Source organism: Elephas maximus, chromosome 22, assembly GCF_024166365.1.
Source record: "Elephas maximus indicus isolate mEleMax1 chromosome 22, mEleMax1 primary haplotype, whole genome shotgun sequence".
In the NCBI taxonomy this organism is placed as follows: domain Eukaryota; kingdom Metazoa; phylum Chordata; class Mammalia; order Proboscidea; family Elephantidae; genus Elephas; species Elephas maximus.
Genome location: NC_064840.1, coordinates 10,143,195 through 10,159,436, shown reverse-complemented (window position 1 = coordinate 10,159,436; position 16,242 = coordinate 10,143,195). Strand labels below are relative to the sequence as shown.

The 16,242-nt window shown below is 42.4% G+C and overlaps 1 protein-coding gene across 3 annotated transcripts in view; it reads right to left on the bottom strand.

Moving 5' to 3' along the window:
• MAPKAPK5 (MAPK activated protein kinase 5) overlaps positions 1-9,522 on the bottom strand; it is a 33,079-nt gene extending 23,557 nt beyond the window's left edge. For all 3 annotated transcript variants that reach the window (XM_049867077.1, XM_049867078.1, XM_049867079.1), the window contains exon 1: positions 9,439-9,522. In XM_049867077.1, the coding sequence (XP_049723034.1) occupies positions 9,439-9,474 (36 nt within the window). In that variant the 5' untranslated portion in view covers positions 9,475-9,522. The remainder of the gene's footprint in view (positions 1-9,438) is intronic.
• Between the last annotated feature and the right edge of the window lie 6,720 nt (positions 9,523-16,242).

Sequence of the window (16,242 nt, the reverse complement as noted above, 5' to 3'; positions counted from 1 at the left end):
AGGAAAGACTGGTCCTATATAGGCTGCTATGCTACAGAGGCCTGAATTCTTGAACAAGGTAATCAAATTGTTGGAATAACTGAATAAATTTAACATAAAAGTACAGATAATCATGGAACCCAAATATAGAATGCTACCCACTACCCCCATCTCAGAACAGAAGAGCTGGAAGCCAGAGCTGCACACCATCTCCCTGTCCCCTTGGCAGGGTCTCCTTGGCAGCTGGATTTGGAGTCTGGATGTCATTCCCTTAAGACCTTTAAAAAAATCTTTTTAAAAGAAAAAGAAAGTTCAAACAAAGTAATGGTAAAAATCATAGTAAATTTATCTAATTTCCAACATCATTTTAAGTACCAAGATATTCTATCACACTCATTGTGTAACTATTTTTTTTAAATAGCTTTCAATAGTTCAAGATAAAGCCTCTATAATGAAAGTTTTTTTATAGAATTCTTGCCTAGTCACTGCATGCTGAGCTTCTGTTGCCACACGGTATTAGACAGGTCATATTATTTTAGCTGTGACAGTCTAAAATTCATTTCCACAGGGTTCCACAGGTAGAATTTGAAACCAACTGCAGACCAAAACTTGGGAGACTTATAAATTGTTTTGCTGCCCTGAAAATTTGATAGATCATGTGTAGCACTAGAATCTTCATCGCTAGTACATGGGAACAGGATATTAGTTCATTCAACACACTGAGCAGGTAGTGTGTGCCAGACACCAAGGTAAGCTCTGAGATGAAAACAGAGCTCCTGCCGAAGGGAACATCCAAGTGTATAAAACTAGCTTAGAATAGCCTCATCTCCATACCTTTCTGCTGCCAAGTTCTTGATAAACACTGTCAGCATAAGCGAATGTTCAGTAACTATGGAATGAATGACTAGAAAGGGGAGCTAAAACCAGGTGATGAAGGGATGTTGAGATGGGAGGACCAGCAAGACACATCACTACACAAACTCCCTTGTGTACAACTATACACCAGGGTTAAGGACCTTGTCAAGGTCACACAGTGAGTTACAGACACTATCAAGATTAGTAGTTACCGCTCTGGCCTCTCCCCAGCACCATTCTGACTATCAAGGGCAACTGCCTCTTGTTGAACCACCAACCTTTCTGCTAGTAGTTCAGTGCTTAACCACTTACACCACCCAGGGACCTGGGGTAATTACCTAGGCCCCAGCAAAAAGCTTCGGGACAAGTTCTCCCCAACCAGGGCAGTCCCAGGCTATGTCTTCACTTACCCCCTCCTCAGCAGAACTCAAACCTGCCCATTTAACCTGTCTGCTCTTTCACGTTCCTGCTGCCTGGCTTGTTTGATTTGAGAAGACTGAGAAGAAGACAGCAGTTGGAGCATAATCAAAGCTTCATGGTAGAATCAAATCAGTTGCCAAACCCCACTTCTCCTCAACTCCAATGGAATCATACACTCATAGGAGACTATGAAAAACAGAGATTTGTTCTACTTAACTATTATAATCAGATCAAAGGACTGTTTATATGCCCAGCTCCTGAGATGTAAAAATAAATTCTTCACTGTATCAGTGCTTATTAGATACTTTCCCTAAGTTCAACTTGTAGAGAGGCTCACTGACTGTGGTTCTGACACCTGACTTTGCCAAAGGGAAAGAGTGGCACTACCAGGCCTCTAGAGCCCTGATTCCTCAACCCCATTTTTCTTACAACTCTCATCCTTTCCCAGATTTTATTCTTGCACCTTTGCTAATGGTGCCAAAACAGTGCCCAGCTGGGCAAAAGAAGTATCACTCCTATACCTTTTGACGAGACTGTGTGTATATGGGATATCTTCTCACATATTTCAATGACAGGAGAAGGTAGGAAGGCATGAGTCAATTAAAGCACTTTACTGAAGGAAATGAAGAACTATTTCTTCAAAGGCATCAGTGACAAACACATTGGCTGGGTTCTGCTAAAGAAGTAGGCCCGCTATTCTCAACTAGGAGCCCTGCTGGCACAGTCGTTAAGAGCTTGGCTGCTAACCAAAAGGTCAGTAGTTCAAATCCACCAGCTGCTCTTTGGAAACCCTATGGGGCAGTTCTGCTCTGTCCTATAGGGTCGCTATATGTCGGAATCGACTCAATGGCAACAGGTTTGGTTTTTTGTTTGTTTTATCTTAAACTATTAAGGACGTAGATACTTGCAATGAAGTACTTCTTGACAATCCTATGAGACCACGGGTGAACAAATTACTACACATATATTAAAGCTGGCCCACTGCTCGGAACACAGCCACTTATGTATTGTCTTTGCTGGTTTCATACTACAACAGCAAAGTTGAATAGTTGTAACAGAGACCACAATGGACCGCAAAGCCTAAAATATTTACTGTCTGGCCCTTTACAGAAAAGTTTTCTGATCCTTGTTCTAGACCACTGTTTCTCAACTCTAACTGCCCATGACAGATACCTGAAAAGTTTTGTTAAAAACCACCCAATGACAAGGCCCCTGCCTAGAGATCCTAAAGCAACTGACTTTTGGTGGAGTCTGGACATTGATATCTGATTTCTACTCTCATCTCTATCTGAGGTGGACCTGAGTCATTCTCTAAAGCTCAAAAGCTAAGGAAAAAGGGAAATTCTGGTAATCACAGTGTGAAGAGGTAAGCAATTCCTCACCACAAAAAACGAGCTTAAAATTGGACAAAATTGTCAAAAACATCTATTTCAGGACACTATAAATCAAGCAAATAGAGAAGAGGATATTCTTGAGAACCTGCTGGAGGTTCAGGTAAGAAAAGTGGGTGGTCTGGCATGGACTCATCCCATGGCTTCCCCATTACTCTCACTACCTGTCTTTGTTATCTAGTGCTGCTATATCAGATATACTGCAAATGGGTGGCTTTAACAAACAGAAATTTATTTTCTCACAGTTTAGAAGAATAGAAGTCCGAATTCAGGGTGCTGGCTCCATGGAAAAGCTTTCTGTCAGCTCTGGAGGAAGATCCTTGTCTCTTTGAGCTCCTGGGTGATCTTCAAGTGGCTTGGCACATGTTTTCCACTGTCTCTGCTCGCTTGTTTAATCTATTTTATATCTCAAAAGAGACTGACTCCAGATACACCCTGTACTAATCCTGATCATTAACGAAGACAACCCATTCCCAAATGGGATTATAATCCACAAGCATAGAGGCCGGGATTTACAATTCATATTTTTGGAGGACATAATTCAATCTGTAATGCTACCCAAGGCTCACCCTGTTGGTGACAACGCTAGTTTTACCAGCACAGGCTGGCTATGAAAATCAGCAATTTTGCTGCCCTGGGGGTGTGCTCACTTTGGGGTGAGAAAGATAACTCACAGCTGTGACAAGGAAAAGTGAAGAGTACAGGTGGGAATAAATACTTCTGCTAGCCCCAGGGCTGCAGTTTCTTGTTAAAGCATGTAGAATCCCCACAATTTAATATGAAAATCCTGGAACTGAGAATCAAAGAAGGGCTGAGATAAGCTCCCAGACATTCCTATCTGACTGGGAAACTACACACATGGGGAGACTTAAGAAAGGCAATGAAAATTGAATGCAAAAGGAGGCTTTAGAGCTGGCTACAGTTTAAAAGGCTTTCTCCAAACCCCACAGAAATTGATCAACAGAAGGTAAAACCTTCAGGAGCTTTAAGTATTTGAGAAGCTCTGCCCAAATCACTGGCTGGCAACTAAGTTATGCAGACATAGGGGCCACCTACCAGAAGCCAGGGTGAAAAAATGAAAATATGAATTTTAGAACTGAGCTCTGCACACCACAGGAAAACAGATACCAGCTTAACTCTAAGCAATTTACTAAATATAACAACCAACAGAGGGGATAAATCAGAATCAGAGTTGCTAAAATGTATTATTTGAAATGTCCACTTTTCAACCAAAAATTACTAGACATGCAAAGAAACATGAAAGTGTGACTTAACCTCAAGAAAAAAGCAAGAGCAACTGATTATGACTTGGTTGAGATGCTACATTTAGCAAAGACTTAAAAGCAACTATTTTAAATATGTTCAAAAAATAAAGGACACTATTGTGACATTGAGTCAAAAAATAGGGACTTTAAATAGAGAAACAGAAACAATTAAAAGGAACCCATGGAAGTTCTAGACTTGAAAAGTACAATGATCGACATGAAAAATTCACTAGAGGGGCTCAGTAGCAGATTTCAAGAGACAGAAGAATTAGTGAACTTGAAGATCAACAGAAATAATCAAAAACAAGAAAAAGAAAATAAGAATGAAGAAAAAGTGAGACCTGTGGAACAATGTCAAGCATTCCAAAACATGTCTAGTAGGAGACTCAGAAAAAAAAGAGAAAGGGAGAGGGGGCTAAAAAATATTTGCAGAAATGTCTAAAAACTTCCTAAACTTAATGAAACAGTAATCTACAGACCCAAGGAAATCAAGAAACCCTAAATAGGATAGACTCAAAGGGAACACCCCTAAGCATATCATAGTCAAAATACTGAATGACAAACATCAAGAGGAAATCTTATAAGAAGCAAGGGAAAAAAATGACATTACCTACAGAGAACAGCAACACAATAAATAACTCACTTCTCATCAGAAACAATGGAGGCCAGAAGACTGCTGAATGACATAGTGAAAGTATAGAAAGAAAAAACTCAAAAATTTTGTCAACAAAACTATCTTTCAAAAATTAAAGTGAAATAAAGGCATTATCAGATAAGCAAACACCAAAATAATATATTGCTAGTAGACCTGTCCTATAAGAAATACTAAAAGAAAGTTCTTCAGGGAGAAAAGCAATGTCACCAGATAGAACCACGGGAAGGAATAAAGAGAACCGGAATACGTGAATATGTGGGTATGTATAAAAGAATGTTCTTCTCAATTTCATTAATTTATATAAGATTGTTTTAAAGCAACAATTGTAACACTGTGCTGCTGGGTTTATAGAATACACAGATGTAATATACATGACAATGAGACCAACAGAGGAGGAAGGAGGAAGGAGGAAGAAGGAAATAAAGTTATACGGGAGCAAAGGTGCTATTTTACTTAAGTTAGTATTAACCCAAAGCAGATTGTGTTAAAGATACATATTATAAACCCTAGAGAAATCAGTAAAATTAGTTCAAAAAAATTTTTTTTCAAAAAATATGGCTAGAAAATCAATTTTCACTAAGTTCATCAAATATTAAGAACAGAAGACAAATAAGCAAAAACAGTCACTAATTCCAAGGTGCTCATTCCCCAGTTTTAGCTAGGTGCTTGGGAGGTAGTAAAATCATGGAGCTCATGGAAGTCGATGCTGAGATGGGAACAGAGCCTTAAGATGTAGCCACTTGACTTTTTTTACTTTTAATTTTTAGAATAACTTTACTTTGTCGTTGTCATTGAGAATATACACAGCAAAACGTACGCCAACTCAACAGTTTCTACATATACAATTGAGGGACACTGATTACACTCTTCAAGCTGTGCAACCATTCTCATCCTCCTTTTCTGAGTTGTTCGTCCCCCATTAACATAAAGTCACTCCCCCCTTAGGTTCCTATCTAATCTTTTGAGTTGCTGTTACCAATTAGATCCCATATAGTTCTTAAAGGAGCATAATGCTCAAGGCAGACATTTTTTACTAGTTAAGCTAAGCTATTGTTTGGTTTTAAGAAGACATCAGGGGATATTTTTGGTTTAAGATTTAAAGATCATCTCAGGGCAGTAGTTTCAGGGGTTCATCCAACCTTCATGGCTCCAGGAAGTCTGGAGTCCATGAGAATTTGAAATCCTGTTTTCCATTCCCCCCCCCACCCCCGGTTTTGATCAGAATTCTGCTATGGAATCTTTGATCAAAATGTTCAGTAATGGTAGCTGGCACCATCCAAATCTTCTGGTCTCATGACAAAGGAGGCAGCTGTTCGTAGAGCCAATTAGCTCCACATACCATATCCTCCTCCTATTCCTAACTCTCCTTCCTCTGTTGCACCAGGTGAATAAAAAAACAGATACCAATTATTGTGCCTTGGATGGCCACTTCCAAGCTTTTAAGACCCCAGACACTATGCAACAAAAAAGGAGGCAGAACAGAAGCTCTAAACACATTGTTAGGCCAATTAACTGGGATATCCCAAGAAAGTATGACCTTAAACTTCCAAAGAACCAAATCCTATCAGGTGTTTGGCTGTACATCAGAAGCTTCAGCAGCTGGTTTTTTTTTTTTCTTTTCTGTCATTGTTGTAAATATATCACACAACTTTTTAGCTATTTAGCCATTCCATATAAAGTTGAGAATTTGTTCTATTTCTGTAAAGAAGGCTATTGGGATTTCATAGGGATTGCATTGAATCTATATATCATTTTGGGTAGTACTGACATCTTAACAATATTGCCTTCCAATCCATGAACATGGAACACCTTTCCATTTAATTAAGGCTTATTTAATCTCTTTCAGCAGTGTTTTATAGTTTCCATTCACATCCCTGGTTTGATTTATTTCTAGGTATTTTGTTCTCTTAGATGCTGTAGTAAATGGAATTGTTTACCTAATTTCCCTTTGAGATCTCTCATTGCTGGTGTATAGAAACCCATCTGATTTTTGTTTGTTGACCTTATACCCTGCAATTTTGCCAAATTCCTGTATTAGCTCTAAAACTTTTCTTGTGGACTCTTTGAGATTTTCTATATATAGGATCATATCATCTGTAAATAATTTTACTTCTTCTTTTCCAATCTGGATACCTTTTATTTCTTTTTCTTGTCTTATTGCTCTGGCTAGAACTTCTAACATAATATTGAATAGAAGTGGTAAGAGCAGGCACCATTGTCTTGTTCCTGATTTCAAGGGGAAAGCTCTCAGTCTTTCTACATTAAGTATAATATTGACTTTTCATATATGCTCTAAATCATATTGAGTAATTTCCCGTCTTTTCCAATCTTACAGGTTTTCATCAAGAAAGGGCTTTGGATTTTATCAAATGCTTTGTCTGCATCCACAGAGATGATCATGTGCTTCTTGGTTTCATTCTGTTTTTAATAGTAATAGGACAAGATCTGAAAGTCCAATCAGTCCACTTACAGGTAGTCTTATAGACCCTATGGGACAGAGTAGAACTGCCCCATAGAGTTTTCAAGGAGCGCCTGGTGATCTGGATTGCTGACCTTTTGGTTAGCAGCCACAGCACTTAACCACTACTCTACCAGGGTTTCCCTCGGGTAGTCAGGTAGCTGAATTGTTCAAGTGCTGTAGCTGGAGTCCTGGAGAACAGTTTTTCCAGCTCAACTCTACAGGACTCAATGTTCCCCATTTGATGAATAGCCTCAATAAAGCAAAACAATGAAGCACGATGCCATAGAACAAAAGTCTTATTTGAGGTTATGCTTTTGGGTGGCTTCCAAAGGAGGACAGCCTAGCAAGTACTGGGTGTCAGATATATTCTATCCATGTCTACCTGGGAAATCTAGCCTTGTAACCACTAAGTAACATTGTCTGCCCATTTGTATACTTGCTCACCAGCATATGTCCCTCTTTTGTGCAAAACCTTTCCATGGTCCCCCTATTACACTGGGTAAAAGCCAAAAGTTCTTACAATGTCCTACAAGGCCCTACATGCCCTAGCTTCCTGTTACCACTCTATAGCATCACCTACTATCCCTTTTTGCTGACCCATTGCATTCCAGCTACCTTACTATTCCTGTAACACACAAACCCTAATCCTACTTCGTTCAGGGACTTTGTACTTGCAGTTCTCCATGCCTGAAATATTCTTCCCCCAGATATTGGGGGCTTGCTGCCTCTTTTCTTTCAGAGCTCTACACAAATGTCATCTACTCAGAGAGGCCTTCCCGGACTACCCTACCTAAAATAGCACTCCCCAGCTTTTTATACTTAATTATAACCACCTGACATATGTTTATTACCTAACTCCCCTATCTAGAATATAAGCTCCATGACAGCAGGGACATCTGGAGTCTGGTTGTACCACTAGTGCCTAAGAGAGCACCTGGCACAAAGCAGACAGTAAATACTTGTTCAATTTAAAAGTTTGCCACATATGCTTTAATTCATATAACTTCAGGCAGCAAGTCAAGACCCTGTATCAATAAATCCCATCTAAAAGAAAAAATGAATACATCAAAGCACTCTTTTTGAACTTTTATTTCTATTATTCAAAATTTGATCTTCTTTAATGTGTAAGTTATAGTTTGATGCTTCCTTTAAACAGGTGACAGGAAACTGATGACTGCTATAAACTTTATACCAATTACCACTGAGTTGACTCTGACTCATGGTGACCCCATGTAGAACTGTGCTCCATAGGGTTTTTAATGGCTTATTTTCCAGAGATCACCAGGCCTTTCTTCCAAGGCAACTCTGGGGGGACTTGAACTGCCAATGTTGTGGTTAGCACCCGAGCACATTTACCACCTACACCACCTGGGACTCCTCTATAAACTTATCACCCCAAAATATCGTTACAATTGTTAAGTTCTTAAATGGTTACTGGTAATAGTGACCGTGTCTTCAGGAGAATAATAATTCCACATTGCCAACGCATGTTTGTCCCTGAAGGGAAAATTAAGTTCTTAAATGCACTGAGTTGACTTAACACTGTCAGGTTCAAGTAAAATAAGCAAATAATTCATATCAAACTTTAAGCTTCAGTGTTCAATTTACCTAAGACTCTCATTTCCCAGCTAGTTAACCCTCAAGACAATCGATAACTGACTCAGTGAACAAAATTTGCTTGTTCAAAAAAAAAAGTAGACAGGTTTTAGAAAACTTGTCATTTTATTTGAACATTTTAGAACAACACATTTGTTTTTCTTTTGATTAACAGAATAGTAAATCACAGGAAACTTAAAAAAAGTCACAGGAAACTTAGGTATTCGTAAAAAAAAAAAAAAAAACTCAATACTCCCTACTGATAGAGAGAAGAAGAAAAGAGGCGGGAGGGAACACACGGCAGAGTGAGAACATGCCACACGACAGGCTTTGTGAGAAGGCGAACCACCTCCTTCTGAAACTTCACATTTCCAAGAGGTTGGTTTCAAAGAAATCTAGAGAAATGAGTTAAGTCAAACTCTCTAAATGCTTCGCAGCAGAGACCCATCCACAAGCAAATGCTGGTAGCACTTTGGGAGGGATTGAGAGTTTAGGGACCAAAACGTGCAAAGTGCCTCTTCAGTGGGTCCTCAGCGTTCTACCCATATCAATGTTCTACCTGAGCTCAAGTCACGTCACCACTTTAACCAGGTTGGAAGGAATCGGACATCCCACCCCCCCGCCCCCGCCCCCCCCCCACACATACACTCAAGCCCTTGGCCCCTAGGCTGTAAAACGCGGTTCACGTAATCCAGGGAAGGCCGAAACCTGGAAGTCGCTGGAACCTCTCACGCCAAGTTCTCTCCGCTTTCTGAGGCTGAAGCGATTGGAATGCCACAGGGACAAAGCGGGGAGGTGGGGGCACTACCCCCTTACCTTGATGGCTTTCTCCATCTCGCTCTCCTCCGACATACTCCGCGGGCCCCCCACAGTCGGGAGCCGCGGAGGCTGCGCAGATCCCCGCTCCCACCGCAGCCGAGGGAGCAATGGGCTTGGCGCTCGGGGCCCTGGGCTTCTGGGAGACAGGCAGTAGCCGCCCCCGGGGACCGGCGGGGACGAGGACCCCGGCGCCGGCTCGGCCTCGGCGGGCGGCTCTAGGCTGGCGGCGGCAGCAGTGGCGGAGGAGGCGGCCCCTGGGGAAAAGCCTTTGTGCTGGGCCCCGCGCGGCCGCCTCTCGGCCTCATCCCCGGCGGGGGAGGCAGGCTCCCGGGGCAGGGCGAGGCGGGGAGGGCCCCGGCCCGGGGCGGTGTGCAGGGGCCTGGCGGGGCCGCCTCTTAGGCCCGGGTTCGCCAGGTCCTCAGGAGCCTGCGCCTCCGCCTCCGCCGCCGGCACCGCCGCAAAGCCGAAGCCGAGCCCGCCGCCGCCGCCGCTGCTGCTCCCGCCGCCGCTTCAGCGCCACACATCGCCGGGACACCCGCGCCGGGCAGCCCCGCCGGCCGCCCGGCCGCCCGCGTTGCGCCCCACCTGAGCTCTGGGCCGCCCCTCCTGCCGCCGGGCTCGGTGCCCCAACGGCTCCACCCGCCCCTCGCCGCCGTCCGCTGGGGTTTCCGAGTCGCCCCCAGGCCACGCAACTGATTTGCAGGCGCCTGCCAGGGTCTCCCCGCGGCGCGCCGCACCCAGGACAGGCCCCGGGGCCCTCCGCAGCTTGGGCGTCGCGCTAATGACGTACCGGGGCGGGGCCCGACGGAGCGGGGCCGCTGGACAGCGCCACAGGATCCGCGGAGCTGCGCGTGCGTCCGTGTCTCGCGTTCTCTGGCGACGGAGTGGAAATTTATTTCCCCAGCAACGCGCTGTGGAAAGGAACAGTGGAGGTCGTCCCCTGAGGGAGACGAGAAGACTCTGGTAAGCAGATAGAATCATGTATAATAATAGCCCCAGTTGTTCAACTCACGAAGCGTTAAAGGTGCGTGAAGCTCTTTTTGTCACTTATCTCCTTTTGTCTTTACAAGGTAGACATTTGACGCTGTGAGGTAGGTACTGTTCTTGTTCCCCGTTTACAGATGAGGTAACTGAGGCCCGGGGAGCTGAACTCACTTACGTACAACTGAAACGCGGTCAGCCCAGGATTGGAACTCAGGCTTGTGCTCCAAAACTAAACTCTACAGAACACCAACAACTTATAAAGGACCTTTGAGGAGTTTTAGGTAGATCACCTTTTGGTTGTTCTTCGTTCATTCACTCAATTATTTACGGACCACCACTACGTGTCACGCCTCCTAGATACTCGGGAAGTGGTAGGAACAAGATAGCTTTCCTGCTCATGGATCTTACTTTCAGGAAGCAGAAACAGGCAGTAAACAGGGAAAAGCACAAAGTGTGTGATAGATGCTAAGAAGAAAATGAGGAGGATGCCAAGGTAAGAAAATAATTGGATGTCGAGACCGTTTCACGTTAGATGAATAGGAAAGATCTCTCAGGAGATAGCATTTAAGGTGAGACCCCAGAGGAATGAGTTATTGAAACTCTGAGGAAGATGTATCTGGGTAGATGGAATAGCAAGTACAAAAATCTTAAGGTGGAAATAAACCAGAAGGCCGGTGTAGCTGGAATAGAATGAGCGTGAAAGAGAACAGTAGGGTGGAAAGGCGGTGCGTCACATATTTCCTTAGGCATCACTGTAAGAGCTTTGAGTTTTGTTCTAAGCCATTGGAGGGTTTTAAACTAAAGAATAGGATTATGTTTTAAAAGATTAGTGTATAGAGCTAATCAAGATGAGAGATTCTTACGGTGCTTGAACTAAGGAGGTGGCAGTGAAAGTGGAGAGAGTGTATGGATTTTAGCTGTTTTGGAGGTTGGGTTGACAGAACTTCCTGAAGGATTAGATGACAAAGCCAAGGATAAGAAAGGAATCAGGGATAATGCCCAGGTTTCTGGCTTAAGCAACTGGATAGATGATGATGCCATTCAGTGAATGAAAGACTTGATGGGGGTGGGGTGGGGTTGAACCCAGAGTTCTTTTCTATCTGAGGTAATTTGAAGTGTCTGAGAGAAATAGCAGAGGGTAAGTCAAGTAAGTATCATATTTTTATGCAAATAACATGCACGTTATATGTTTTTTGCCAACCGTGCAACCCCCTCGAGTACTATTTTCCTAGGAACACTGTACATGTTATATATGTGGGAGCATTGTTTGCAAAAATATCATAGATGAATATTGCGGCAAAGATTGTTATCCACCAAAATTTGGCCATATACCTACAGTATATCCCTCACCTCCCTTGAAGTAGATGTGGCCATGTGCCACATCTCAGAAGAGAATGCACAATTTTCAGGCCTGGCCTGTAAAAACTCCCGCAGGTGTTCCTCTAGGCACTTTCTCGTTCTGCCAGTCTGAATCATGATGACGACAGGATTCTGGAGAAGACAAGGCCTCAACATGGAAGGTTCCTGGGTAGAGGAAAACTCTGCTTCATCAACCTAAACACCCACCCAAGACTGTTATATGAGAAAAAAAATAAACTTGTGTTGAACTATCATATATTTGAGTCTTTTTGTTTTAGCAGCTCTTCTTACCCTACCTAATACAGATAAGAACGTTGATCCAGAAATGAGCTTTGGAAGATAATTTCTAAATTACCTGAATTAACATTATTCATAAGAGTTAAGAAATAGAAGCTACCTTGGATTCATCCATTGATTATTCATTAAGGATTTATCAAATGGTTCTCTGTGCCAGGCATTGCTACATAATAAAGATGCAGAGATAAAAAAAAGAGTCAAGGTGCTTGCCCTGAAGCAACCCTGAGACTAGCAGCTCAACCTGTTGGCTGTTCTTGTTCCTACATGCTTTCCCTTTACCTAGAAACATCCGACTTAGGACTTACGGACAACTCGTACTTGCCCTTTAATGTTGTGCAAATTTGCCATCACTTTGAAACGACTGAAGTAGCCCCTACTTGCAACAAATTCTTCATCACAGTCACCTTCACTTATTGCCCATGCAGCTTTTAAATCATTGCAAAGACTTTGATCCTCTTCTTGTACTAACCAAACTCACTGCTGTTGAGTCGATTTGGACTCATAGTGACCCTGTAGAACAGAGTAGAGCTGCCCCGTAGGGTTTCCAAGGAGCACGTGGTGGATTCAAACTACCAACCTTTTGTTAGAAGGCGTAGCTCTTAACCACATCACCACCAGCGCTTTCCCTCTTGCGCTAAAGTAAAGCTCAGTAAGAACTGTATGCACTTGTTCTGACTTAAAGACATACTTAGGAGTGGATCTCGTTCTTAACCAGGGGACTGCCTACAGTCGTTACCCTGTGCATGTCCCATCACTGTATGTTATGGGGAAGGGGGGAACAAATAATTTGTCCTTTTGTTTTTACAGTTCTACAAATTAAGAGAACTGTACTTGAAAAGATGTATTTAAGGAACTGCGTCGAAGAGAACTAATCCACACCTGGACTTGATTTCTAAAGCATGAGATTCTGGACTTTGAGCTGATGATATAAGGGGAGGCTTCAAAGGGGGAGAGGACATTTTGCATGGGGAAAGGACATAAATCTTTGGGTGCCGGAGGGCAGTGTTGTAGGCAGCTTCTAAGATGGCCCCCAATGATTATCACCTTCTGCTATTCATACCCTTGTGTAATTTCCCCAACCCTTGAGTGTACAAGGATGTAGTGACTCATTTCTAATGAATATAGTACAGTAAAGTGATGGACTAAGATTTCTGAGATTAGGTTACAAAAAGACTGGCTTCTGCCTTGAGCTCCTTTTCCTACTCTTGTGTACTTGCTCTGAGGAAAGCCAGCTGACATGTAAGCTGCCCTATAGAACAGCCCATGTGTCAAAGAACTAATGTCTCTGGTCAACAGCCAGTGAAGAACTGAGGCCTGCCAACAGCCACATAAATGACCTTGGAAGTGAGTCATCCTTCACTGGAGCCTTGAGATGACTGCAGCCATAGCCAACACCTTAATTACAACTTTGCTAGAAACCGTAACACCCAGATAAGCCATACCAGATTTATGACCCACAGAAACAGATATTTTGTTACTTTAAGATGCTAGAATTTGGAGTAGTCTGTTATGCATCGATTGATAACTAATGCAGTGACATTAGCTGTATGGATAGGATTTGAATTCAAAGGTCCATGGAAGTGATAGCGTGTTTCAGCAGAAGGAAATAAATCAATGAAAGAAGTGAAGAGAGAAAGAGCAACTCAGTTTGGAGGACGGCAGGATGTAAGAAAGGGAGGCATAGGAGACAAGGTTGGAATGATAAAGGTCCTTAAATGCCAGACTGAGATATTTAGACTTTACATCACAGGGAAGTCTTCCCAAATTTGTCATTCTTGTACAACCTAGGAAATTAGTCATCTCACTTGCCATAACTACTAGGTTTCAATAACAGTAAATAGGCTGGAAAATAAAGTTTGGTTTTATTTTTTTTTAAAAGCCTGAGCTTCTCCTTTCTTCCAAGGACAATAAATGTTAAAAGTATATTAGGGGACTTCTGCCTCGATGACGATGTTGTTAGGTGCCACCAAGTCAGTTCCCACTCATAGCAACCCTGTGTACAACAGAACAAAACATCCTGGTCCAGCACCATCCTCACAATCATTGCTATGTTTGAGCACATTGTTGCTGCCACTGTTTCAGTCCATGTCTCTGAGGGTCTTCCTCTTTTTTGCTGACCCTCTATGAAGTGTGATGTCCTTCTTCAGGGAGTGGTCCCTCCTGATAACATGTCCAAAGTACATGAGACCAAATCTTGCCATCTTCGCGTCTAAGGAGCATTTCCCCCTATTCCTCCCTCTAAATACAACTGACAACTCTGGGTGCTACATGTAATACAATAAGACTCTGAAAGGTGGAGAAAAGAAGCCAGTCTGGATAGAGACCTCAGGATGGAAGGAACAACATGGTGATGAGTACTCTTGGTTTTCTTTTTGTCTGATACATCCCAGACTTGGAGCTGAAGAAGCTGGCAACCCGGAAATACCAGTGGGTGCAGAAAGAAAAGCCCCAACAAAAGCCTGCTCTGTAGCTTTCAACCTAGCAAGACAGAAAACTTTTGAGACAATAACCACTCTAGTGAGGTACCACTGGAAAAAAATGCACCCCCCCCCCATTTATACCAGCAAAGGCTGAGTGTAAAGGCTACACCTCCATCCTCATGAGGCTGTTAACAAGGTGCCCCAACACCCTCAAAAAGATATCAGAGAAGACCAAGAAGAGAGTTGGGACTTTGACCATTGCTAGCCGGCAATGAGCACCCTTGCCCCACATGGTCAGTGGAAAGTGTAGACTTCCACCCTCACTGAGCAGTAGCCTGTATTGTCTAACCAAGGGCAGTGATTGGGGATGGTGTCAGAGGAGAACTAGTGGAGAGTTAGGATTTTCACCATTGCCCATTCCCACCATGGTATCAGTGGAGACCACATGGGGACCTGAGACTCCAGCCACCCCTTTCACCTCATGTCAGTGGAAGCCAAGTGAAGAACCTGGACTTCTACCTGCATCCTCCAAAAGGAACAAGGTAACATCTTTGCCCTGTTTTGCCTGTGTGGTGCCAGACAAAGCCAGCTAAACGTAAAGTTTAAATAATACTTAGGATCTCATAACACAGCATGAAAATATACAGGTTTCAATCAAAAAATCATTTGTTATACCAAGAACCAGGAAGGTCTTAAACTAAATGAAAAAAAGACAATAGATGCCAACACTGAGATGAGAGAGATATTAGAGTTATATGACAAAAATTTTAAAGCAGCCATGATGAAAAATGCCTCAATTAGCAACTATGAACACACTTGAAACAAATTGAAAAAATAGAAAGCCTCAGCAGAGAAATAGAAGATATAAAGAAGAACCAAATGGAAATTTTAGAACTGATACACACACTAACTAAAATTTAAAGCTCCATGAATGGATTCAACAGCATATGGTGAGGACAGAGGAAAGAATCAGTGAACTTAATTATAAAACATAGAAATTACCCAATCTGGACAGCAGAAGGAAAGCAGACCGAAAAAAAAAAAAACAATGAACAGAGGCTCAGTGACCTGTGAAACTATAACAAAATACCTAAATTCATGTCATCAGAGTCCTGAAAGGAGAGGATCAAGAGCAGGGCTAAAAAAATACTAAAATAATGGCTGAAAACTTTCCAAATACGGCAAGAGACATAAACCTGCAAATTCAAGAAGCTGAGTCATGTCCAAACAGGATAAGTCCAGAGAAATCCATGCCAAGACAAAATGAAGCTTCTGAAAACTAAAGACAAGGAAAAAATCCTGAAAGCAGCCAGAGAAAAATGACACCTTACTTACAGGGGAAAAAATTGAAATGATAGTGGATTTCTTATCAGAAACTATAGAGGCCAAAAGGAAGTGACTTAGCATTTTCCACATGCTGAAAGAACCGTCAACCCAGGATCCTGTTCCCACCGAAATTATCTGTTAAGAATTAAGGGGAAATCAAGACATTCTCAGATGAAGAAAAACTGACAGAATTTATTGCCAGCAGCCTTACCTTAAAAGAATGGCTAAAGGAAGTTCTCTAAACAGGAAGAAAACAGTAGAAGAAAGAACATTGAATATCAGGAAAGCGAAACACGGTATGCAAATATATGGATAAATGCAATAGGTTTCTCTTCCTGAGTGTTCTAAATTATGTTTGATGACTTAAGCAAAAAATTACAGCACTGTCTGATGTGCTTTTCAATGTATATAGAGG